Source organism: Lytechinus variegatus, chromosome 1, assembly GCF_018143015.1.
Source record: "Lytechinus variegatus isolate NC3 chromosome 1, Lvar_3.0, whole genome shotgun sequence".
NCBI lineage: Eukaryota > Metazoa > Echinodermata > Echinoidea > Temnopleuroida > Toxopneustidae > Lytechinus > Lytechinus variegatus.
The window spans coordinates 85219283-85245306 of record NC_054740.1 but is presented as its reverse complement, the minus strand read 5'-3'; the positions used below and the strand labels follow the sequence as shown (position 1 = coordinate 85245306).

Below are 26024 nucleotides of genomic sequence, written 5' to 3'. Positions count from 1 at the left end.
AAATATTATTATAACACCAAAATCACTTCAAAACCTTTGCGCCTATTGCATGTTAGAGCGGATAGTTTGCTGCACATAGAAAAATATACTACTAACTCCTTCGTCAATAGATAAACATGTCACTGTGAAATAACATTTTTTCGCTCTCTTGGATAAGTATAAATGTTGCTAGAAAGTTTGCAAACCCTAAATATTCTCCTTAACGAGCGAGGAAAGTGGCAAATTAGCTCTCACATTTCCAGAGTTCTGTTTGTAGGGTCCTGGGATGATTTTCTAATTGGGTGCTATAGTTTCAATTTGGCAAGCAGAGTTTTTAAAAATGGGATGTCACTAAAAACTTTACGTCATTTTGTTCACGCAAAATTGGACAAACAAGTACTTTTATTCGCGGGTATAAAGCATCCTGTATTATCAAAATAATGTATGGCGAAGTAATTATCAATCTTCACACCTTAGAGAACTCAAGGTAACTTATGTTTAGATTACTCTTGTTGATTGCAATCAATAATTCACACTTTTTGTTTAACAATTAGCGGTTAATAGCAAATGCTGAGAAGAGACTATACGCCATCTCGGCTACCGGATATGCTCAGAACGCCACTGTTTCAGGTACTGAGCATCAGTCCGCTTTTAGTTCTCATCAATATTGAAGTGATGCCTCGCATGCTACCCGTTCGCTACTTACAGAGAATATATGAAAGTTTCATTAGCCCATCGGCATCCATCCATACACACGCACACTCGTTAATTCTTCACGCGCGCACACACTCACACACACCACGAGGAGCGGATGCGAAGTAATAGAGAGGGACATACCTGACTATCGTTGTCTGGGAGTCGAGCGTCATGTAGCTATGGTAAAAGGACGCCATTCGTTGCAGAATATCACACATTTGGCGGTAGGATTCTGCTTTCATGCCAAAGAAGAGATATTTGTGGATGATTTATAATTTCGGATTATGCAGAAAATGGAAAGGTGATATGATCATCATTTTTGTGTGCATCGGAGATTATGGAGGTCGTGTATAAACTAGAAATGATTGCTCGCATCTCACACGGACAACGTTTATTGTAATTTAGGTCAGATAATTTTAACACGATGAATTTGTGAAGATATTTGTGAGCTACTGAATTGCATGAATCTGACGGAAATCGGAAGGCAACATGGGATGCGGGGCATCCCAGAAGATGAAACAAATTGAGCACGAGGAGAAGGAAAGATTAAAGAGAAAACAAGACGATATGGACAATAAGGAGGGTGAAGAATTTGAAGAGGAAGAAGTAATGGACGAGCATGGTAACAAGAAGAAAAAGAGGAAAAAGAAAAAGAAGAAGCCCGAGAAAGACGAACATTTGTTGTTGACCTTCAAAGGACATAAGAAATGTATAAACTGCATGTCGATGAGTGAAGATGGGAGTTACATTGCAACAGGGAGTGACGACAAAACGGCAAGGGTTTGGAACGTTTTCGATGGATCCTTGAAGGCCATTCTCAAGGGCCACACCGGTTACATCACTTGTTGCCAAATATACGAGGAGTTCGTCTTTACGGGTAGTGCTGATCGCACGATTAGGAAATGGAACATCGACGAAGGCACGCAGGAACTGGTGATCGAAGGCCACGGTGGGGCCATCAACCGTCTTATTTGTACCGGAGACTTTCTCTTCACCAGCTCGTATGACAAGACGGCGATGTGCTGGGACCCTGATGATGGGGAACTGCTTCACATCTTCCGTGGTCATTCGCGATCCGTTACTCCATTGATGTACATTCCCGCCGAAGATGCCATGAAGGAAGATGTGGTTGACATGGATCTCAACAAGGATATCCTCATCACGGGAAGTGCTGATGGAACTGCCAGGGCGTGGAACATGGACTCGGGAGACTGTATGATTACGTACCGTGGCCATAAAGCAGCCATACACTGTCTTGGAGCTGACAGTACTGGAACAGTGCTTTATACAGGGAGTGGCGACTTTACAGTTAATAGTTGGAACATTAACACAGGAGAGATCTTTAAGACTTTTACAGGCCACCAAGGATCGGTTATCTGCTTACAGGTAGGTTCAAAAATAAAGTTTGATATATCATTTTGTATATAGACCAGATTGCATCAGAAGAAAGTTCAATTCATCAATTATTTAAAAAACAAAACAAATACACGTCACATTGGAGATCCCGATTTCGGAAGTAAAAAAATGGAGTTGATACAATGAGAAATGCATCAGTCCTCATTCGTAAAATCATTTAGTGAGGATCTCAAGCTGATTCAGAGTAGATCTAATATCCCGATACGAACTAAACAAGGTCTTAGCAGATTCAACTAAGGGTTTAATAGATCTGTGATGTGTTTCTAAATGAGGACTTAAATCAATCATAGAGAAGTCTATCGGAGACTAGTTATTTTCATCTGATCTGTACAGCCTATTAGGGATGAATATTTCAATTTTTCATTTTTACTACTAGTATTTTAGCATCCCATTAATCTTAGAGAGGCCTCTTTCATGTCTCCATCTCCTTGTTATGATGACTTAATACCCACCAGAGAAATATTTCATGACTTACAATCACCTGATAACAGTCTCAATGAAGTCTGTCATTTATAATCATTATAATCATCTGAGAGAGGCGTCTAAACGGTGAAGAACGTCATCTCAAAGATATCTCCCAGTTATGATGACTTAAACACTTTCAGAGACAATCACGAAGAAGCGTTTCATGAAAGGACTCGTCGGAAGTTTTATCCGACAGGTCTTGTTTCATCCGACAGTTTCCATATCAATAGTGATTTTCAGCCAATCAAAACTTAAGGAAAGTTGTCAGATCTGTAAGACGGCTGTTGATGAAAGTCTCCCCTCACTGTGATGACATAAAGCCATCTCAGAGAAGCCTTTTATCGAAGACTTGATGTAGTCTCAGAGACATCTCTTAGATTTGACTCAAAGCCGTCACAGATAAGTCTCTGATATATTTTAAAAGGCTTTAAGTTAAACCAAATCCATAAACGTTTCTTAATAAGATGCTTTTTTAAAAGTACGCGATTTGAAGAAGTGGAATAAGATTTTTTTTTATTTGCATGTAGTCATTATTTAACCTTGATATTGTTTATCTATATAGATTTCCATGGTGAAGAGATTCCTTTAATATTTTTTTCTTAACAAAAGACAAATTCTCCCTAGAAATACCAAAAAAAATGGGCGGGGAATAATCGTAAGTGTGTACATCATGATTTAATTAGTAAACGTATCATCAACAGCGGAGTCCGAATATTGGATCAAATATTTCTTCGTTCCTTTAATCAATTTATTCCGGTCCATTTACGCCATCCTAAGTGATGAGTCAAATACTTGGATATTGAAATTGTTCCAAGAAAAGCAAACAGAGATGACAGCACTGAGGCGAAAGAATGAATGCCGGAATGAGAGAAAGGTGTGTGGCAAAGTCATGGGGCAAAATGCATTTTCTGTGTGCTTTTCGAGAAAGTAATAATGCAGAAATTATGTATACAGCTGAGCTCCTTATGTCAACATAAATTTTGACCAGATACAAACGTTGGTTGCCAATTTTGCTTCTTATCTCTACTTTTGAAACGGTTTTCTCCAAGTTTAAGTAAACAAAAACTCATTACTTGTACGTAAGGGATCGATTATTGGAAATTTGACGAATGGATGTAGAGTTATTTGGAATAAGTGAACCATTTCCTTGTTTGTGTGTGATAAATGATAAATCAATAATTTATTGTTCGAAATAGACATGAAATGAAATACTCCGAAAATTTGCTTTGCCCAATATATCGTGGGCCCGGCAGCCGCTGTGCAGCGCCAAATCGACGAGGCTCTATCCCTTTAATCGTTGAACGCCAAACAGGGTAGCAGCAACTCCCATCTTTTAACGTCTTTTGGTCTGACGCGGCCGGGGTTTGAACCCCGACCTCCCGGTTGTGAGACGGACGCTCTACCAACTGAGCCAACACACCGGTTGTGTGCGTTCACGGAATATACACAATTTTATCGCGTAAAAACACGCCAATAGACCTCGAATCATAAAAAAGATGCCACGCTCGACTTTAGTGGGTCTCATTCGCATGTCAAAATTGATAAATTATCAAGTTCTTTTGAAGGCCCAAAACAGAGCCTATTTCAACTAATGTTTAATGAATCATGATTATTCTATACAATGTTCAATGAATCATGATTATTTTAAACAGATTGATGTCATTTTTGGTGCATTTCTTGAAATTACTGAAAGTTAATGAGAATTCAAACGTTTATCCAGATGCCTTTGAGTGACAAAACTTTCACACAAGATTCCCTTCGGCTAATCAAGGTTAATATATAGTGTTTTCAACCACAATAACCGCCCCTGTACGTAAAGGAGTATTTACAATGGTATGAAGTGCCTGACGATGGTTATCGATTGCGTGATAACCTCAAAAGACCTATATCGATTAATTTGTTCTCCAAGAAGAATTTAACAAAGCTCAGGAGATCCAGGTATTCCATTTCCTGACGTAACAATGATGTTTAGGGGCTACTACAATATGGTAGCAATAGCAGAATAGTATAAAGAGAAGGATAGTTCTGACATGGTATCACAGAAATAAACAACAAAAAAACTTGTACAAATGCAAAAATATCTCAACACTAACAGAAGTAAAAAAAACATAACAAATAAATATAAAAAACAAAAGTGGGGAAGAAGAAAAGAAGAAGACGTGGAAGAAGAACGAGAGCAAAAAGAGAGCTTTCTTGTCCCAACTTCTGATAATGGTGAAAGATAAATAATAACATATTGAATTATTCAGGGCGTTTGAAAATCAGCTATAATAGTCGACGTGGCTAACCTGGTTATTTATGAGTATATATTGTATAATATTATCATCATCACCATCATCATAAGATAAAAGGTTGTAATTTATAAAGGTTTACAAGACAGAATGTTTGTTTGTTTTACTTCGGCTAAAAGTATGCAATGTACATAATTGCCCGCAATCAGCATTTTAGCGAGGACATGACCAAAAAGAGATATCAAGTATACAGAAAGTAATACAAGGCAATACATTCACATTTAACAAGCATATCATATTATGAAAAAATAAATATATTTTTTTAAACATCAACACAGTAATGCTAGCAAAAGAATTACGGTGACATTAAAGGAAATAAATCATATTGACCCCTAGTTCGTCGTAATGATTCGGCTGTTTATCAGTGAAAATAATAAATCATGGTGTTTTCATACAGTTTCTACTTTGTCGAGATGAGCTTCATTAACTTAAGTGCGTCTCGCCTCTTTCTTACTTTTTATTTTACAACATGAAATTCTATTTGAATTCGCCGAAACATTTGTCTAGATGTTTATTGTCTACCATTTTAAAGGATTCCAAATTAGATATCAACCTACTCACATCCGTCTACACTATTATCTAAATCAACAAATTACTGACCGGGAATATTATCTTTCGATTATAATATTCCATTTATCTGTTGAAGAAGGTGGGTATCGACTCTACACTTTTACAACAAATTTACATGTATTTCGTTGTAATATTTTACGGATAATTTTATTGGAAAAATTATTAATGTAAGGTCAAGGATATTGAATTGATTTTAGGAAGAACGTCTGACAAAATGGAACGAATCGACCTTGATATAATTTATGTACTATGAAAAAAACTGTTAAAATGTGTAGATTTACCTCGCATCGTTGACACAGTATTTTGCTCGATCAGAAATTTTAGAAAGTGGAAAACTCTTACACATCTCAAAACTTTTTTCCTTATTTCAAATATAGTTGCAATCAGGAATGAATTAATTACGTAAAAATTTTTCATATGTGTATGTTGTGTCAAGTATCCCATCAATATCTGTTGGTATAATTTTATTTTTTATGAACTTGTGCAAGGATTCTGAAGAATTAGCCAAAAAAAAGTAGTGAAGCATGTTCTTTCTTACTACTATCCTCATTCGTGCCCTGTGGCACATAAGGCCTCCACGCTGTCTTTCCATTTTTGGCGGTCTCTAGCACAACTCCTGGCCTCATTCCAACTCTTCCATCCGTCGATATTTCTCTCCTTTTCTACAGTTCTCCTCCATGTTGTTTTTATCTACCCCTTTTGCGTTTTCCTTGGGTTTTCCTCCTGGATTCCATGTCAGAGCAGTGTAACAATGATGGTCATCTTGCATTCTGAGGACATGACCTATCCAAATCCAACGTCTTCTTTTGACTTCCTGACTCATCTTGTTGAGTTAAGTGAGATTATTGAGCTTCTCCATGCCAATAATGTTTGGCCAGAATATTTTAAGTGTTCTTTCAAGGCATTGATATTGAAACGAATCTAACTTTCACTTTTGTTGATCTTCCATGTCTCACAACCATAGAGAAGTACAGGTCTGACTAATGTTTTGAAAAGGTTAACTTTGGTTTTCCTTCCATACTCCTTAGATCTCCGCACCTTGTTTAGTTTTACAAAAAAATTTCTGACATTAAATTTTCTTTCCTAGTCATCTAGAAACTGATAGATGCTATTGTATGTTTTGTGACCAATAACTGCATCAGGAAATGATTATGTAAACCACATAAAAGGTACCAATTACAATACGTGTGAAGTAACCTTCATTGTAATAAGAATATTTCAACTGTGAAATCGATATAAGATGAATCAGCAATGGTTATACTGTCTCGTTGATGATACACTATCATCATTTCGTGACAGGAGAGATGGGGGTTATAATATCTTTTTAAAAAGGTAGAATGTAGATTTTTCTATTTTGCCTCATCTGAGGACTGGATGTTTTATTTTTATCTTTTCTGCTCAACTCTCTCTCTGTGTCTCTCTCTTTCCATCTCGCCGCGAGAATGTGTTTGTGTTGTGTATGTTGGTCCATGCGTGTGTGTATACTGTTTTTATTTAGCTCCTAAAACTGTGGTGTTAAAACTTACACCAATTGGTGTTAATAGAGAACCACACCCTGAGGTGTTACAATAACACCCTAGAGTGTTAAAATAACACCCTAGAGACTGAACATAACACCAAAGAGTGTAAATGTAACAACCATAGGAGTTGTAGTAACACATATAGGTGTAAAAACTGACACCACCAATTTAACACCGGTGTAAAATAAATGGTGTGGTCCTCTATATGTACACCGGTTAACTCCACAGGTATTGTTGTATATCTCCATCACCTCTCTCGCACTAACTGTATACCCATTCCAATTCTCTGCTCCTCTCCGTCTCTCTCTGGCTACCTCCCCTTCTCTCCCTTCCTCGCTTCTTTATACGTCTATCCACCCTGTATGTTTGGTAATTAATTAATGAATGCATTGTCGCCAATGCGAATCAACTTTACATTAAGAAATGTAATCCAACAATTTCCACCGTCTATTTATATAACTCATGTAGCGTGCGTAGTGAAACGAGTGAAGGTTGCTGTGTATATAATAGGTAATGTGTTTGGAGAATATACGGGTTCTTGTCACTGATGGTAGTCAGCTGATTTCCATGTTTCCTGTTAAATAACAATTATAATGATAATTATTATGATAATAACAATTCCAATTGTATTATAATGCCTAAGATAACAATAATACAGATCAAGCTACTCATGTTATTTTGAACATTTTTTATAAACTCACATTATAGGTGTTTCAGATGGGGGAAGGTAAATTATATTGAGCTTTCAAAACCAACACCAACTTTGCAATTACCTGATATTTCTGATCAATCTTCTTCTTGTAAGTCTCACGCAACTTATGAGACTAAATTCGCTAACCCCAAGTACGCAGTTTGGAAGTGTATGCCACACCCAATTTGCTAAAAAAATCATGATGTTGTGAAAAAAAAATCAAATTCAAATTGTGATTTAAGCCAAAGCCAAATCCTCTACCGTAATCGTGCAGAAATGGAAAATCTTAAATGAGAGAAAAAGCGTCAACTTTTTTTCGAAGAAATGAAATTTTCCTCCCATTCCTTGCCATTATACCATTATTGTTATTAATGGATGCAATTATGATTGAAACGAGTAATGTAAATGTATTTGTATTTCATCTTATTTTTTTCGTCTTATTTGGATTTCTCTCTCTGCATGCACTCAGCCATCAAATCATAATCCAAATATTTGTATATAAGGTTTTTTTCCCCATTTTCACTTTGTCTCTACACCACTCTTGTTCCACTACATAGGTCTTCCTTCTTCGCAAATTTTGACTCTACTCCTGTACTTTCGTGTGTAACCATATCCCAATAAAATGCTGTCTCCAAAAAATTACACCACCACCACCTTCTCTCTTTCTGTCACTGTCTGTTTTTCCCCATTTTCACTTCGTCTCTTCACCATTTTTTTTCAAATACACACGTCTTCCTTCTTCGCAAATTTTTTACTCTACTCCTGTACTTTCGTGTGTAACCACATCCCTATAAAATGTCCTCTCCATATATTACGCCATCACCCCCTTCTCTCTCCCTCTCCATCTCTCTTTCTGGCACTGACTGTTTTTTCATCTTTCCTTCTTTCTCTATCTCTCTTCATTTCCTAGTCTTTGTCTGGATCATTGGTTCTATATTTCCAAATTATGATGCATTGTTCCTCTCAAACACATGACATTTTGAATCAACGTCACTAATTTGACTTAATTTAGCCTTGGTTTGGGTACAGGCTGCATGTCGATGCATTTCATTACGTCGTTTTTTACTATTGTCATCATTATTATGCCTATGCATTCAACCTACTTTTAATTAACCATCATAGTGACACTCATGAAGTGAAAATTCTGTGTAGAAAGAGAAAAAACTCCTAGTTATGAAAGAATCAAAACTGATTTTTAAAAAGTTTTCAACAGAGAAACGATATTTTACGTCTCCAGGAATATGTTCCTCTTTCATACAAGCAAGAACGCTCTAAAAATTAAATGTTAAATCAACATTGGAAAGGTTGGAGGAGTGACAACCGTTTCTACACAGTAAAAAAAAATAGCACGTTGTTTAAGCCTGTCACTCTAACAACAAGTTGAGTGTTTGTCTCGCCCACCAGAGGTGAAGGCGAGATTTAGGGATCCAAATGTCGTCCGTCTGTCGGCCGTCCGTCCGTCGTCCGTCCGTCACAAATGTAATGACACATAACTCCACAACCATAAGGTGCTTTTCAACTTTTTCAACTATATCACTTCTTTTTTAATTCATAAATTCTGTTGAGAATTAAAGTTTCCCAACAAAAGATCCAATAATTTGCTTTCTTTCACCTTTCATAAGGTCTGTTTTAATGTTTTTGTTAGATGCTGTTATTTGTTTGGATACAAACTTTTCATATAAATTTATAAAGTACTACTAATTATGATAATAGTCCGCTTTTATATAGCAATTAATACATCGGAACGACGTATCTGAGCGCTTTACAGATATATTATTACCCCGGTCATTGGATTCTATCAGTCATTCCGCACACAATGTGCACACATTCTCCACTTCCTTGTGAGTATTCCAGTCTGCCAAATTCATTTGATTAACTCCAGTTCTTTTCAGTTGGAAAGTATTAATGTTTACATAAATATTTTGATACTCTATTAAATTGCGAGTTCTTGTTTCACAGAATTCATGGGGAGAAAGCAGAGGCTACCATGTGGAAATTGTCTTCCATAGAGTTTGCAGCCACCTTTAGGGCAATCTGAACTCACACCTGTATAAGGGATTTTTTTTTGACAGACAACCATTTACATATTCATATTTAAAGGTTGATCATGTAATGTATATTTTCTTCTGTTATTTGATATGAAACAGCTTAAGCATCTAATTAGAATGGTAAGCGTGCTATATAAATCCTATGTATTCTGATTTATTTTATTGTCTCACCCGCCAGAGGTGAAGGCGGGACTTAGGGATCCAAATGTCGTCCGTCCGTCGTCTGTTGTCCATCCGTCACAAATCTAACATGTCTAATGACACATAACTCCACAACCTTAATTCGCTTTTCAACCAAACTTGAACGGTAGATGGACATGGGGACCTGCATGGTATGCTGCAGTTGGAGGTCACATGGTAAGGTCAAAGGTCATTTTCAGCTCAACGTTAAAGTTTACATGCAATACTATGACAACTAACTCCGCAACCGTAAGTCACTTTTCAACAAAATTTGGATGGTACTTGGTAGATGGACTTAGGCGACCTGAATCTTTTGCTGCAGTGGGAGGTCACATGGTAAGGTCAAAGGACATTTTCAGGTCAGCATTAAAGCTTACGTGCATGGCTCTAATGACAAGAGTTATTTCATCCCAGTCATTTCACAATGAAGTTTCGATACAATTCTGTTGCGTGCCCTCGTAAATCAAGATATTTCTGGTTATTTTCACAAGTGGGCGAGACACAAACTTGTTTTTGCCTTTTTTTAATGTAATTGTTTAAACTTTTTAAACAATTTGTTTAAAACGTTTAAACAGTTGTTTTAAACATTTAAACAGTTGTTTAAAACCTTTAAACAGTTGTTTAAAACCTTTAAACAGTTGTTTAAACCTTTAAAAAGTTGCTTAGAAAGTTAAAACAATAGTTGTTAAAGTGATGGGCTTAAACAACGTGCTTAAAATTTTAAACAGCATTTTTACAGTGTAAATGTTGCATTTAGAACATTAAAGGGTTCAACCAAACACGATTCAGCGTGATGCAAAGGTATAACATTGGGAATAAATTGCCAATCCTCTAACCTTTCAGATGTTGATTTAACAAATCATTTTTTTGTGTGAATTGCCCTCAGATAGTACAGACTGTATTTCCCAACGTTACGAGGTAAAAAAAAATAACGCATTGCACAAAACAGGCACATTGAACTCTATTAACAGTAATTACATTACCTACGCGGAATAACAAGAAAGAAAGAAATTCCATTTATCAGTTCGACGCGCCGTACTGGGATTTCGCGAAGGCATGAATAATCACGCGGAAGTAAGGTTCGATGTACGTATTAGTGGATTAGATCTGTCGATTCTTATTCCGGGTCGTTCATTTCAATTTGTTCTCTCTTTTTATTTTCATGGAACAGGGTGTTGCACAAGCAGGCACAATTCCAGTGTCAGTCTGATTAGGGAATTTAAAAAATATATATATTACTTCTTCAAATATCATGTCTGTTATTTGGAGGGGAACACAGTTTTATCACCCATCTTATTTTTATTTTTTGCTGACACGCCACATCTTCGACTTTCGCACGAGAGAGTCATAAAACTGGATTTTTTTTTGTGTTTTTCTTGTGTACAATAAATTTATTTTTTCTCAGCATGCAATTCTGTATCGCGACGATAAAATAAGTGGCGCCAGTATGTCAACGTTATGCATCATAGCAACATCATGAATGCCAATTATTTATTCACGATATAAAGTTTTATACACACTCAGAGGTAGACAAGCCATATAAACAAGCGTATTACGTAAAAGACCATACCATTTTTCATCTTAAGATAGGAACTATAATACAAAGTTTTCTATCTTTAAATGTTGAACAAAAATTATTTTACATCAAGCAATTAAGTTACCCATTTTTTTTTAACTCACACTTATAACGCTTCCAAATTTTAATCTCAATTTCGATTAACTAGTGTATTGTGGTGAACATTACAGTGCACCACTGCTTAACCGTAGCCAACTTTCCTTTGAATCAAGAGCCAACAATCAAGCAAATTATAATTACCCAGTTATTCGTAGCGAGGTTGATGTACTCTGTAATTTTGTATTCGTGGTAAATTGAATCGGTATAGTGATCGTTGTTTGTTTGAAAAATGATTAAAACAACTCATGAGGATTGTGTCATCAATGTGAATGTTTTGTCTTATGAGTTTTCAGATCCGATAACTTTCTTTGATTCTGATGACCTGTGCCATCACATCAGGCTATTGCGTCTGGTCGGGCAATCGCGTAACCTGACCATTCGAGAAAAGGGCCCCCTAAATTCCTGAAACGTCCAGTATATTACCTATAATTTTCACAGACCATTGGGTTAATTGCACCCGACCTTTTAGGAATTTAGGGGGCCATTTTCACCAATGGTCGAGCAAACTGGACCCGACGTTTCGGCATTTTAGGGGACCGTTATTCCCAAATAGTTATAGGTGATTGCCCGACTGGATGCAATAAGCCGATGTGATGGCACAAGCCATTTTGATTGAGTAGCATATCGGATGCGACATCCGACGAGTCCTTTCATGAAGGGTGAGGATATCACAAACATTTTCCGTCTGACAAATTTTGAGTAGAAATTACAATCTATAATGTCACACTGAAAGATGTCAAGTCCCTTCTTAAAAATATCCTTGTGGTATGAAAATTATTATTTTTTGAATGGGAATGAAAATGAATAAGGACAACGATTCTATGTAGGATACAATCTTTGAATATTTTTTTCTGAGTGGAAGTACTAAATCTGTAAGATCAGCGTTCGAGTGTCCTCTATGCATAAAATGATCGTATTACCGATAAAGGTCGCTATTCGTTCACAAGTCAAATTTAAATTTTTATCGTGGATCAATTAATGAAATAGGATAGTGGTCACCATTAAGACTATGGCCCGTATTCTGAAATCGTGTTTAAATTAAACTCTGGTTTAAAGTTGTGGTTTAACTATGGAGAGATGATTGGGGCACAAATCTCCAACAGTACACATCCAATTTATTGACTCACATGACACCCAAATTGTTCATAATTGTCTGGTAATGAAAAATGAAGTAATTTTAAGTATTTTACTTCATTATGAAAGCAAAATAGTAAACATAAAACATGTACATTAGAAACAGATTTTTTTGAATTTTTGGCTCCCCATAATTTTATTACAGAGTTAGACCGTGGTCTAAGTTAAACCTGACTTCAGAATACAGGCCCATGCGTGTGGTGCTATGAATTTAAGTCACATTTACTTGTCTGTGAAACCGTCCCCTTATCTGTATTTAGATATTTTTTATATTGTATTTTGATTCAGATTAAGGCAAAATGCTTTCGTTCAAATTATTTTGACCGCATTTTATCCGAAACAATTGATTATCATGATGATACATGCGGGGTTCCACACGCACATTGTCCCAATTATAAACGACCTTCCCTGTTCTAAATTTCAGTAATTAAGATTAGCATGGTCAGTAAAATGGGGTTCGAACTTCCAGTATTCATCTTTATATATTACCACAACTCTTTTAAGCATGATGCTCAGTAAATTTCAACCATCTTTTCCATATGAATATTTGTGGTCATAATTGAATCATCTCGAAAGTGAATTTTGAAATTTATCGGTTTTATTTTCCGAAAAGTTAGCACCGGCGTAAAAAAAATGGAGAGGGGTGGGTGCTTTTGCCCCCCCCCCCTCCATTCCACCGAATAAGTTTCACGTCCAAGAAACAAAAGGAGAAAAGGGAAAAATAAGAAAGAAAAAAGTTGACATGTTGAATATCATGTAAAATATGTCATATATAGATAAATTTTCGTTCGCGCCTTTTTAGAAATTTCCCTATGCACTGTCGCCACAAATTTTCTGGCTCATTACATCATTGGAAATAAGCTTGATATATCGTTTGTACAAAATAACACTGACAGAATGTTTGTTCATTATATCTACTCTTCATCATTATTATAATTTTTTGAATATTCTCGTTGCAGGTTATAAACAAATTGATGTATACTGGTAGCGCAGATCAGACAGTTCGATGCTGGGTGACAGAGTTTGGAGATCTTACTAGGACATACGAAGGACATAAACACACAGTACAGTCCGTCAAATTTCGAGATGGATTAGGTAAGCGAAGAAAAAAAAGAATAAGATTATATTTTGAAATTATCAGAAAAGATGAATTTATATCTACCTTCCTACCACCGGGGCACTTGTGGTTGGACATATTTACAAAGTTGAATATGTAATTCAGACATTAAGTATTCATTTGAAGGAAAGATTGACTAAGAAAACATACATTTTATACAAACTAGCAGTCTGTCAGATATTTCACAGACATAGCGTTAATGCATTTCGAAGCCTGAATCATAATTAATACGTATTGTACAAGTAGTTCGTCTTTAATGTCGTCCTTATTACTTCACAATGGTGTCGTCACCTTAACGAAAGTTGCAACCGCATCCTCCGATTTTTCAAGTACCGGTACTGAAAAAGAGGAGAAAGGAGTAAGACCAGGAAGAAAGGACCAAAAGGATTATATAGAAGAATAGTCTGGGTCGAAATTACACTGTAGTACCCCTATTATCCAAAAATGGGGGAAAACGGGGTCGTCTTGCCCGCCCCCACCGATTAAAATATCCGACCACATCTCATGTCAGCTGTAATATTGTAAACGTGTATGCTTATAAATATATATACTTGAGTTTTTGGTACTAACAACATTTGTACATATTTTCACTATAGTGTGATTGCATTAATTACGGCTTAGTATATACACATATATATATACACACACACACATGGTAAATGAAGAATGCCAACCGCCTCATCCTCGTAGTGCTATGGTTGATCAGTGAACATTAACCGTCTCTCAGAGAGGGAATTTCAATTTCGCTTGTAATCTAAAAGAACATGATAATCGATTTCTTTTCACCGTCTACATGAACTATCATGAACCATCAGCTATCTCGTTATTAAACTCACATTGAATATTGAGCACTGAAGTGGGAATAACAAGTATGTGTAATGAATAGTAAAATGAATGGCTTCACGACTTTGCTTGGTTCTCTCTCCCCTCCCACCTTCTCACGCACACACACACACACACACACACACACTCTCTCTCTCTCGCAAAGAAAATAAATACATATTAATTCACACAAACACAACCTTCCCTCTGTATCTTCCCATTCCTCATTAGGGAGTTTTTGTTAAGTGACGTACGGAGAATTCAACAACGTAGTAAAATATATTGTCAAAAATGCCCGTCATGACAAAGAACAACCAAGAAGTCTTTGTCGAAAGTCGGTGAATCAAATGAGCAGATTCGTAATTATAGACAAACTACATATTTGCAATATTTCATCAGCCCTAAAACTTGTTCCGATTCACCAAATTTCGACAAAGACCTCCCAGCTATCCTTTTTTATTTGAAGGAAATTTTCAAAATATTTACTTAGTTCTTAAATTTTCCATACTTCGATGAGCGAAAACTCTCTTTCTTTTCACAGCTTCCCCCTAAATCGGCAATCACGTGTTAACAACACCGGACAAATATAATTCTCTCAAAGATAATTAAAGTTAAACTGATAAAATATTGTTCGACTTCCATGAAGAGATTTACGCCAGAGATCACATCGTATCACCACCAATTTCTCTGTTCTCTGTTTAATCTTAATAATTAAAATGGTCATACCTTAAACTTCATTTTTTGATGCATAAACGTCGATTTCAAAAAATGTTTTACACATGAGATGTATTTTGAGAAAATAGAAATTAGGATAATATAAAGCGGGGCGAGAGACATAACAGAAAGAGAAAGAGCAACAACCACTGAAATAAGACAGACAATGAGAAAGAAAGTGAGAAGGGAAGAAAAGGGATTACAAAATCATAATTCAGGGCAGAACTCTCATTATTTCCATCCGTTGTTTTGCGGAATCTGAACTGAATGTGACCGTGAAAATTTATCCCAGTGTAAACAAATGGGATTTTTTTCACGTCATTTCTGCCGGTGACGCATTCCCCCTTTCAAATGAACATTAATAGCATCCATGACCTTGGTTATACAGTCACGTTGATAAACATTATATTGCGATGTCAACAAATCTAATTGCGGAAACAACTATGATGTTGAAACATTCACCATGATTATGTGCCAGTTCACTCTTTTTTTTTGTGACCTACCTTCCAATAATTTGATCAATTTTTTTTGCTGCTGCCATTGCTACTGAATTTCCTGTTATGAGTTCTTATATTTATATATCTCTTAGCCTTCTCATCCCTTCTACATCTACCTCTTATCGTCCTTGTTGTTTTTGCTGCTGCTGTTATTGTTGTTGGTTTTTGTCTTTCTCAGTATACTCATTCACCTTCTTTTTCTCGTCATCTGTCTTCATTTTCCTTTTCTTCTTCCTTTCTTCTTCTTCCTCTTATTTTTCTTCTTTTTCTTCTTCTTCTTCCTCTTATTTTTCTTCTTTTTCTTCTTCTTTTCTCTTCTTTTTTCTTTTTCTTCTTCTTCTACTATTTCTTCTTCCTTCTCTTCCTCCTCCATCTCCCCCTGCTATTTTTTATGTTCTTCCTCTTCTATTTGAAATACACCTCTAGCATCACCAATGCAATTTGTTTTTTCTACATAACTAACTATGCCACCCAATAACCATCGGTTGACCCAAATGAAGTTTAAGCTATCAACAGACTGCATATTAGTAACATGTTTGATAGCATTTTTCTTTTTACATATCTAATAATTTACCAACATACTTGCTTTCATCTTTCAGTGTACACTGCTTGTGGTGACGGCTTTGCCCGGGTATACGATGCGAAATCAGGTGCGCTGAAGAGGACGTTCAAAGGACACGAAGGGGCGGTTTACTCCATTTTGGTGAGGATACGTCGATGTATTGATGATGATGATGATGATGGTGATGATTATGATGATGATGGTGGTGGTGTTGGTGGTTATTATGGCGATGATGATGATGATGAAAAGAAAGGAGTAGAAGAAGAAAATGATGATGATGTTGATCGCCATCATTATCATCATTAAAAACAAGAAACGTTAACATCAATCATGATATACTATTTTAGTACCACAATAGTGACAGTTTTTTTTACGATAATAGTAATGAAGTAAATAATCGTAATGATACTTTGATAATAAAATATCATCAGAAATATTGTCTTTACCATCTTCATGATCATCAAAATCATAAAATCTCATAAAAGGTAATAAGGCTCACTGCTATTCAGATTAGTGCTTATTATGTTCAATATGATAGTGCCTACAATAAGGTGGAATTAAGAATTACGTTTAAAGCATATTCACGCACGAAATTTATCGTTTCAGATTAATAGAGATCGATCGCCTCCAATTCACAAACATCAACGAATATTCAGGAATAACGAATGACCCTGAAAGTGTGCAAATTAAGAATTGACAGATGAAAGGAACTAAATGGGGTTTATATATGACAGGGATGATGTTGTCTTATGTGGATAGCTACGTGGTGGAGATGTTTGATTGCATGATTTATTGAAGGATGAATATTGCTCCAAAGTCCTATTGTTCTTTTCCGGTGCCTTTTGAAGCAGGAATATACAACCAATTCATTTTGAAGGCCCTGTCATATTAACTAACGATACACTCCGAGAAACGATTGCCACATTTCATTCGACTTTTTACATGTATTCGACTGGTATAAAGCGATATTGATTTTTTTGAAAGACAGCGCTAGTCGCTTTCTAACTACTGTATGTATAATGTTCAAAGTTGAATTTTCGCTGTCTGACAATGTGTGACGTAAATGTTGGGATGGGGGCAGGCATAACCGATAAACGGCAACATGTGACAGCGCTTTATGTCTGAATCATTCAAATCGGACTGCATGTCTGACAGAATATTGACTTTTATCAACGGTTATGACCGTAACTAATTTGTCGGCGTTGCAACCAAGGAAACGGGTATAAATAATGAGAGGTAACATTTGGAAACGATAATTGCTCAAGTGTCAACATCCAAGATCAACGAGTGTATTATGATGTCATACCCTACTCAATTGTATATTTAGATTAACAAAACAGAGTGCCAAGATCGAATATTTTAATTTGTTGCAGATATAAGCAGAAAATATGTCGTAAACCCGAACTAGAGAGAAAGACTCATAGTATGGGAGTTGGTAGCAAGGACGTTCTAACTTTTCTATATTCCTAAAAACTTAATGTGGCTCACAAATCTGAAAAGAAATAAACGTTTTGAATTTCTGCATGCAATTATATTCAAATGCACTAACAATCTGACATCATGTTATTGCCGAAATTTTGATGAAAATTGTAAAAAGCAAATTTCACCATGCAGTATCATACAAGGCAGGCAAATAAAGGTTTACTTTCTGTGGCAAAGTTTAAAACTAAATGTTTTAGATATATCCCCCTTATGTCCTCTATTTGAGTATGAGTATGTTGGAAGATCATTGAAAATGATAGACTGAGAAAAAATATGAATATTTATTCTCGAAATTCGTTCCAACGCCATTAAAGTGAATACTATTAAGTTTAAAGGTGGGATTTTTCTAAACAGATTTTTTTATTGATTTATCTTACAATTTATGATACATGCATCTTGATTCATTTTGTGTATATTTATCTTTTCTTTTCCGAACCATCAGTTGCTGGACGGAAAGCTTGCTACCTCATCTTTCGATGGGTCGGTGAACATCTATGACTGCGCCGACATCAAAGACGAGATCACCAGCTTCGGTGATGACGAAGAGGAGAAGGAGAAAAAGAAGAAGGAAAAGGAAGAGAGGAAGAAGAAAGAGAAAGAGCGGAAGGAGAAGGCCAAACAGGAAAAAGAAAAGGCCAAACAAGCCAAAATCGAGGCCAAGAAAGCTTTGGATCAGCAAAAGCTCGAGACTGCTAAGAAGCTGAAGGAAAAGAGAGACGCTGAGAAGAAGAAGAAAGAGGAGGCGGAGATGGAGGGACAGACGGAAGAAAACAATAAGGCGGATAAGGATAGCCTCCCGGAGAAGAATGACTTTGAGAACAATGAGAAGGACGATGATGGGGATGTAGAGATGTCATCTGAGAAGAAAGATAGCGAGAAGGGAGACGACGATGATGACGAAAGGCTTATGAGAGAAATTGAGCAGATGGATACTAACTAATGAAAGATTTTGCTTTTGCTTCAGATTAAAGCCTCTCATAAAGTTCAAAATTTCAGTCGAGTTGTGAAAGTTAACACGGAACCAAGTAGGAAAGTGATTATACAACAAACAATTTTTTATGAGACCAAAGTCAATCTTCATTGATTAACATTGTAATTGCATCTTAAATACTATACTTAGATTACAAAATATGATGTAAAACTAGATATTTTACCATTTAAAGTTTATTCTATAATCATTATACAAGTATAATGAAAGTGTAATACCTTGCAAGGAAGCATGTGTATGGTAACTAGAAATGATGAAATAAGTGAATTCAAATATAGTAGAATAATTGTCTATAGACCAACGAGTCATTGATACCAGGGGCCGCAGAAGCGGAGGCTGGGGTGCCCCCCACTTTTTCCAGAACCGTGTACAAAAACGTAAAACTTACAATATAATTGTGATTTTTTGCATGGTCAGCCCCCATATCCCCCCCCCCCCACTTTGAAAACCATTCCGCGGCCCCTGGATACTGCGAATTATGTTAATACAATGACTAAAAAGTCAAGCAATGATCTTGGCAGGTAAGGCAATTCAAGAATAGAATGGATTGATCGGAATGTTTTAAATTTGCAAATTTCATCCATTAACTCTACTCTAAAATGTGTTCATATCTAATGCAGATAAAGGTTATGTGTAGTATACATTAACATTTGCTATAATTTTTTGTACATATGTATGTGATTTTCCTGATACCAGTTCTCTAGAATTTGGAATTTACCACTTCCATTAATCACCGAGCCATTTAGCATCCAGGGCTCTCATTACATATTTGCTTGATATATTTCGTACTAAAGTTATTAAATATTTTTAGACTGTTTTATTGTCTCGCCTGCATAGCAGATCGAGACTATGTGCTCCGCTTTTCCGATGGCGGCGTCAACAATGAAATCTTAACCGAATGTTAAGTGTTTGAAATGACATCATAACTAAGAAATTATATGGACCTAGATCATGAAACTTGGACATAAGAGTAATCAAGTATCACTGAATATTCCGAGCGAGTTTCAGGTCACATGACCAAGGTCAAAAAGTCATTTCAGGTCAATGAACTTTGGCTATGTTGAGAGTATTTGTTTAATTACCATCATAACTTTAAATGTTTATGGATCTAGTTCATAAAACTTTGACATTAAGAGTTATCAAGTGTCACTGAACATTCCGTGCGAGTTTCAGGTCACATGGTCAAGGTCAAAGCTCATTTCGGGTCAGTGAATTTTGGCCATGTTGGGGGTATTTGTTGAATTATCATCATAACTTTGAAAGTCTTGTGTCACACGATCAAGGTCAAATGTCATTTAGGGTCAATGAACGTGGTATGATATCGTTGTATGAATGGTGTTTTCTGTGAATAAATATTTTTTATATTAGTTTTCAAATTCAGCACTGCTGCTATATTGAATCGCGTAATGCAAGCAAGACTGTTATATCTAACAGAACAAAAATACTTTTCTCTGACTGCCTTTGTATTTTGAAAATCTATATTATTTATAAGTAGTTAATACCAATTAAGTATTTTCAATAGATGTACCTTTTTTCTTAAACACTTTTTCTTCACGATGATGTAGACCTTAGTGCAATAGCTTCGATATACTGTGTTGATATAATATGATATGTTGAAACTAAATGTAAATAATAATATTTATATCATAAGAGGTTAAACTTCAAATATCATCTAAAGATTGTGTTATTTTCATTAAGCTGTACAGAACAAATACAATTTGATATGTATTAGCTTCATAAGAAATTACAAATTATATATGAACAAAAGATTAAGGTATTTCATTGCTTATAATCTCTGAGATTGATGATTATATTATTGTATGTTCGATTATTTGATACGTGCCTTTTTCAAGTGAAATCATGTTTGCCATAGAAGCAATAATGATGGTTGGGCCACCTCGCCTTAATGTATATACCACAAAAAAGTAGATACTTGCACATTAGTATTTATGTTGTATTTTTACCAATTTTATGGACTTTAAAATACCTTTGTTAACCTGTGAATGTCATATTATTAAAATATAATACCATGGTTTCCATTACGAATGGTCAGCACACTTAGAATTATTATTTAAACTTAAAGGTCAAGTCCACCTGAATCAATAGAGAAAATCAAACAAGCAAAATGCTTAAAATTTCATCAAAATCGGATGTGAAATAAGAAAGTTATGACATTTCAAAGTTTTACTTATTTTGAACAAAATAGTTATATGAACGAGCCAGTTACATCCAAATGAGAGAGTCGATGATGTCAATCACTCACTATTTCTTTTGTTTTTTATTGTTTGAATCATACAATATTTCAATTTTCACGAATTTAACAATTAGGACCTCCTTGCCTGAAGCACAAAATGTTAAAATAATGGAATTCTACATGTTCAGGGAGGAATGAAACTTCATTTCACATGATAATGACGAGAAAATAAAAATATTTCATATTTCATATAATGAAATACAAAAGAAAGAGTGAGTGAGTGATGTCATTAGTTCCTCATTTGCATACCGAACGAGATGTTCATATAACTGTTTTGTGAAATGAAGCGAAACTTTAAAATGCCATAACTTTCTTATTTTACATCCGATTTTGATGAAATTTTCAGTGTTATGCTTGTTGAATTTTTCTCTTTTTATTCAATACAAGTTTTTGTTTGGGTGGACTTGTTCTTTAAATATGAGAACTGAGCATTGGGACTAGCAATTTGATCACATTCACAAAACCAAATGTTCGTCTGACCCTGACACTTGTCACTCTTCCGATAGTGGTTCTGTATAAATTTCAAAGTTCACATAACTGATTCATAAATTGTCAGATAATTCGGTATCAATTTTATATGATGTATAACCACGCACTGCCCATGTGCATAATATCAAGTAATCCGCAATATTCATTTCCGGTGTAACTCTTTAACTCACTCATTAGTGGCTTATAAAAATTGTGTGACCAATATTTGAAACACCGTAAATTTGCTGGCCTATTCTCTGTTTTTTTTTAATTGTTAATCACCACATCATAGACAACTGAACCGTGTACATCGCTGATAAAATGCTTTCAGCGATCGAAAATAATTCATTATATTGCAGGTAGGATCATAAAGTAACCTATTTATTTCACCTATTCAACTTTATGAAATGGAAAACCTGAAGCCGTGAAAAATTGCCTGTTGAAAAAAAAAACATCATTTATCATCACCGAACTCTATTTTAGATCTATTCTCTTTGTCAATTCAAACTGTGTATTGGTTTAACCTATGTATTATGAAAGAAACAACTTATTGTAGCTATTCCCTCGTAACGCACTCTTGTGGCCATTGGGGTTACGTGGGTGTGTGCGTTGGGATGGGAGGTTGCGTTTATGTGCATGAGTAATACACGGGTTTGTGTAGGCACATTGATACCCTGCCCATATTGCTTCTTATAAGTATACCTTTCTATTATTTCATTATTTCCACCTTCTTCCATTTAATGGATTATACATATGCCTTTCAAGTATCAAGTTGTTAAAATACCTTTAAAAAATACAGTCTCTCAAAATGTATTACGCTTACCCGGTTACCCCCTGCTCACACAGCAGCTTATAGTTTTGCAACATATATCTGTGTTTTTTTCATTATTTCTACGTAGACCTTTACTGCAAACTTTGTAATCCCAATATGAAAGAAATTACCCATTAAAATACACAAACACACCTTGTTACAACCAATTTTATTCATGCAACTATATCTAATAGATAGAACATTTCTATATATATTCGCTGCGCACAGTTGGCTTGGGTCCATCCCCCCCCCCTCCCCCCACCCCAATTTAAAAAGATCCAAGACCAAGAAGAAATAGAACAACAAATAATGAAAGGAAAGGAGGTAAAATTGGATGCTAGATTTAACATTATGTCAAAATGTATCACAGAACTAGATTTTCATTTTGAAAATGTATTTGCTCGCGACGTCTTAAAATTCTCCCTCACATGCCATGTCGCACCCCCTCCCTCCCCCTCTTGGAGGATTGGAGTTCATTACATCACTGTATAAATATAGGCCTACACAATACCGACGCATCTGACAAACTGGTATTGAAAAGAACTCCTATAATGGAAACCCGGTTTAATAACAAGGGATTTTTTTTTAGGTGCAGATGTGTCGAATATTATAATGTAATCATTTCCACCCCCATCAATGGAGTAAACAGGATCGCCCCCCCAAAAAAAAAAAAAAAATCTAACTAAATTTCATGATTTTTTTATGCATATGTCAATACAAAGTTACCCCAGATAACGTACGATTTGGCAAAATCATTAACACTTTCTATTTCGATAGTAATATTGTTAGGCAAAATGTGTCAACATAATGTCATTTGTGATATAAGTTAAACGAATTTTGCATCTTGGGACCACGTTGGATGAACCTGACCTCATTTACTGTTTATATCTTATATTCATTCTCCAAAGTTTGGGTTGGCATTTTCCACGTCCAAATAAGAACATGGATTACTGCTTTTATCCAAATAGGAACTTTACTATAAGATTCATCCATGTCAGCAGAAATCAACATCGGGAGTTTCGAGGTTACGCTTTACAGATGTTACTTATTTATGTTCCTTGAAATTTATAACCATATATACATGTAAATTTTGAAAATGCATGTTTATTTTCGTCCTCAAAGTAGATATTATTCCCTCTGAATAAGTAAGTGTTAAAAGTCTACAAGAAAATATATGGTATTAATGTACACCGTCCGTGTATATATAGTGTAATTTAGTGCCATATTGTGCGAAATTGTCAGTAATTTTCTACACATTTTCTTATATTACATTATGTCGCACTGTGTCTAACAACATTGTTTAGTCTTTGATAATACTGCGTCTTTCAAACCTGAGAGGGAAATATTTTTGTATATCGATATACGTGTCTAGTATAAGACTTGAGTTTATCTTGGAATAAAAACATTTTTGACTGATTTATTGTTATGATATACAATAGAGGCATTGGTTGATTCAGAATTGCAATTTTTAACGAAGACAATGTGAATTTCTGATGTTATAATTATGAGCAACATGCACCTTGAACAAATTTGAAGGTATGGAGCAAACGTTAGTAACAAGTACTGTTAATCATTTACTTCATAATATTCCGATATTGCCGTGGAGCAATTTTATTTATTTTTTTGTACAAGTTTGCCCAATATATCAATCTTAGCAAAATACAATATAACAATTATGTTAAAGAATGGCCAAGAGCTGTAACCTTACTTGCATATGTAACATATATTTAGGCACATATTTCATATTTTAGTGTAGTTTTCTCCCCAAATTAGAAACAAAACGAATTCGTAATGTAGGAAGTCAGAAAATAATCGATCTATGATTCAAATGCATGTTATCTCAATTAATCTCGCTTTATATGAAGTAAGATGACTTCCAAGCCCTTGAATTAGAAATATCTTAAGAACAATACTCAACTTGCAAGTATTGTTAAAAATACATAGTACTTATAATGTTGTGCTATGTATTACAAACATGTAAATTTCACCGATCGCTTTATATTGGGCATGCAGTAAGCTCATTTTGTATACAATTTGAAGTCATGCTGCACTCGACCCAGGTGAGGTGAATGGGTACCGGTAGGATTAATTCCTTGAATGCATGAGCGCTGAGAGGCAGCTCGAGCTAAAGCCGGGGTAATAATAATAATAACAACGCGCCTCGGAATAGATTATTTCTAGATAGATGGCGCTATATAAATGCCTATTATTATTATTTTATTATTATTAATGTTTGATGATAATTTTATAAGATAGTTTAATTAATGCGTCGATGGTTCGTTCGGTTTGTTCTCTGTTACTGAGATACTTCTATTCATAAAAGGACAATCAGAAGGTTATTCACGACCATATTGACACATATCTACTAGTTGTACAAAAACATGATTTGTTGTAAAACGCACCAATTCTGAGATATCTGTGGGTTTCTTTACAATTGACAGTACCATGTCCAAACTTACCTTTAACATGAAGAGCACATGATAACAAGATATGGAGGAGTAAATTAAAGTAAATTAAATTAAAGTTTACTTATCAAACTTTGATATTTGGTTTTCCTCATTTGTTGTCCAGCTCGAAAGAAAGTGAAGAGTTGCTATTTTTGTGTAGAGATATTGGGAGTCTGAATGGGGAGGTAGAGTGAGAGAGACAGGGGGTAATGGTTTTTCATTTTGAATTGAACCCCCTCCAAAAAAAAAAAATTGCCTGGCGCTGACTTTTTTTAGGGGGGTGCAATTTCTTAAAAGGACTTAGCACATGACCACAGACTTCCCTAACTTAAGGCAACCTTAATTAAATTTAACGAAATTAGCAGTTGACCAATGGTTTACGTTTCTTAGCTCCAACTTAAAGGTCATTGTCCTGTATCGTTCATATCGCTGTGTTTTATAATGAAAAAATTACAAAGGGTTTTGATTTTTTATTTTACCTTAATGAGTTTGACGGGGGTTAGCTTCCACTATTATTAAGTTATAGAGCGTCCTTCATTCCTCAACTGAATTTCCAATCTACTTAATTTAGGGGACATCGGAAGATAATAGTTGCATTCCCTGAATCCTATCTTGTCTTCTATAATGAACCCCATAATTGACGGCATTATCAATTAAAATATTATGACTTAATTAGCTTCATTTCGACACCAATGTTAAGCATTCAACTTCTGAATTAGTGAGGCTTTGTACATTACAAGATTGAACAAGTGTGTTTATTATGTGTGTGTGATGAGTTTGAGCCTTGTTTGTTTCGTAAATTTTACGTAACTCTAACCGCATCAGAAAAGGTAATTAACGCGATTTATTAGACCAAACTCAGCTTTTTATTATATTAGTCATTCTTTTTTTTTTATTGTGATGACTAATTGATATTTGATTAAATGAAGCCTTACGTACTTTGGCAAACTGGATAGGAAATATATCGTTTATTGCATTAACTTTATTAGACATTATTATCATAATCAATATCCGCATCGTCATCATCTCCACTACCACCATCATCATCACTTTCTTCAATGTTAAAAGTACTAATATTATGCATTTTTTAAAAATAAAATTCCCTCATATCGCACATCTTTTTCTGCCAAAATTATTGTAGCGGATACTATATTTAGGAGAAAAAATAGTTTTGTTAATCAATGTATACAGTCACTA

At 35.2% G+C, this 26024-nt stretch overlaps 1 protein-coding gene across 1 annotated transcript; it reads left to right on the top strand.

Moving 5' to 3' along the window:
- Positions 1-632: 632 nt before the first annotated feature.
- Positions 633-18907, top strand: LOC121426011 (WD repeat-containing protein 86-like). Its single transcript, XM_041622143.1, has 4 exons — positions 633-2061; positions 13625-13760; positions 16415-16518; positions 18302-18907. Exons 1-4 carry the CDS (start codon positions 1165-1167, stop codon positions 18797-18799), a joined length of 1635 nt encoding a protein of 544 aa, XP_041478077.1. The 5' UTR covers positions 633-1164; the 3' UTR covers positions 18800-18907.
- Positions 18908-26024: the final 7117 nt, after the last annotated feature.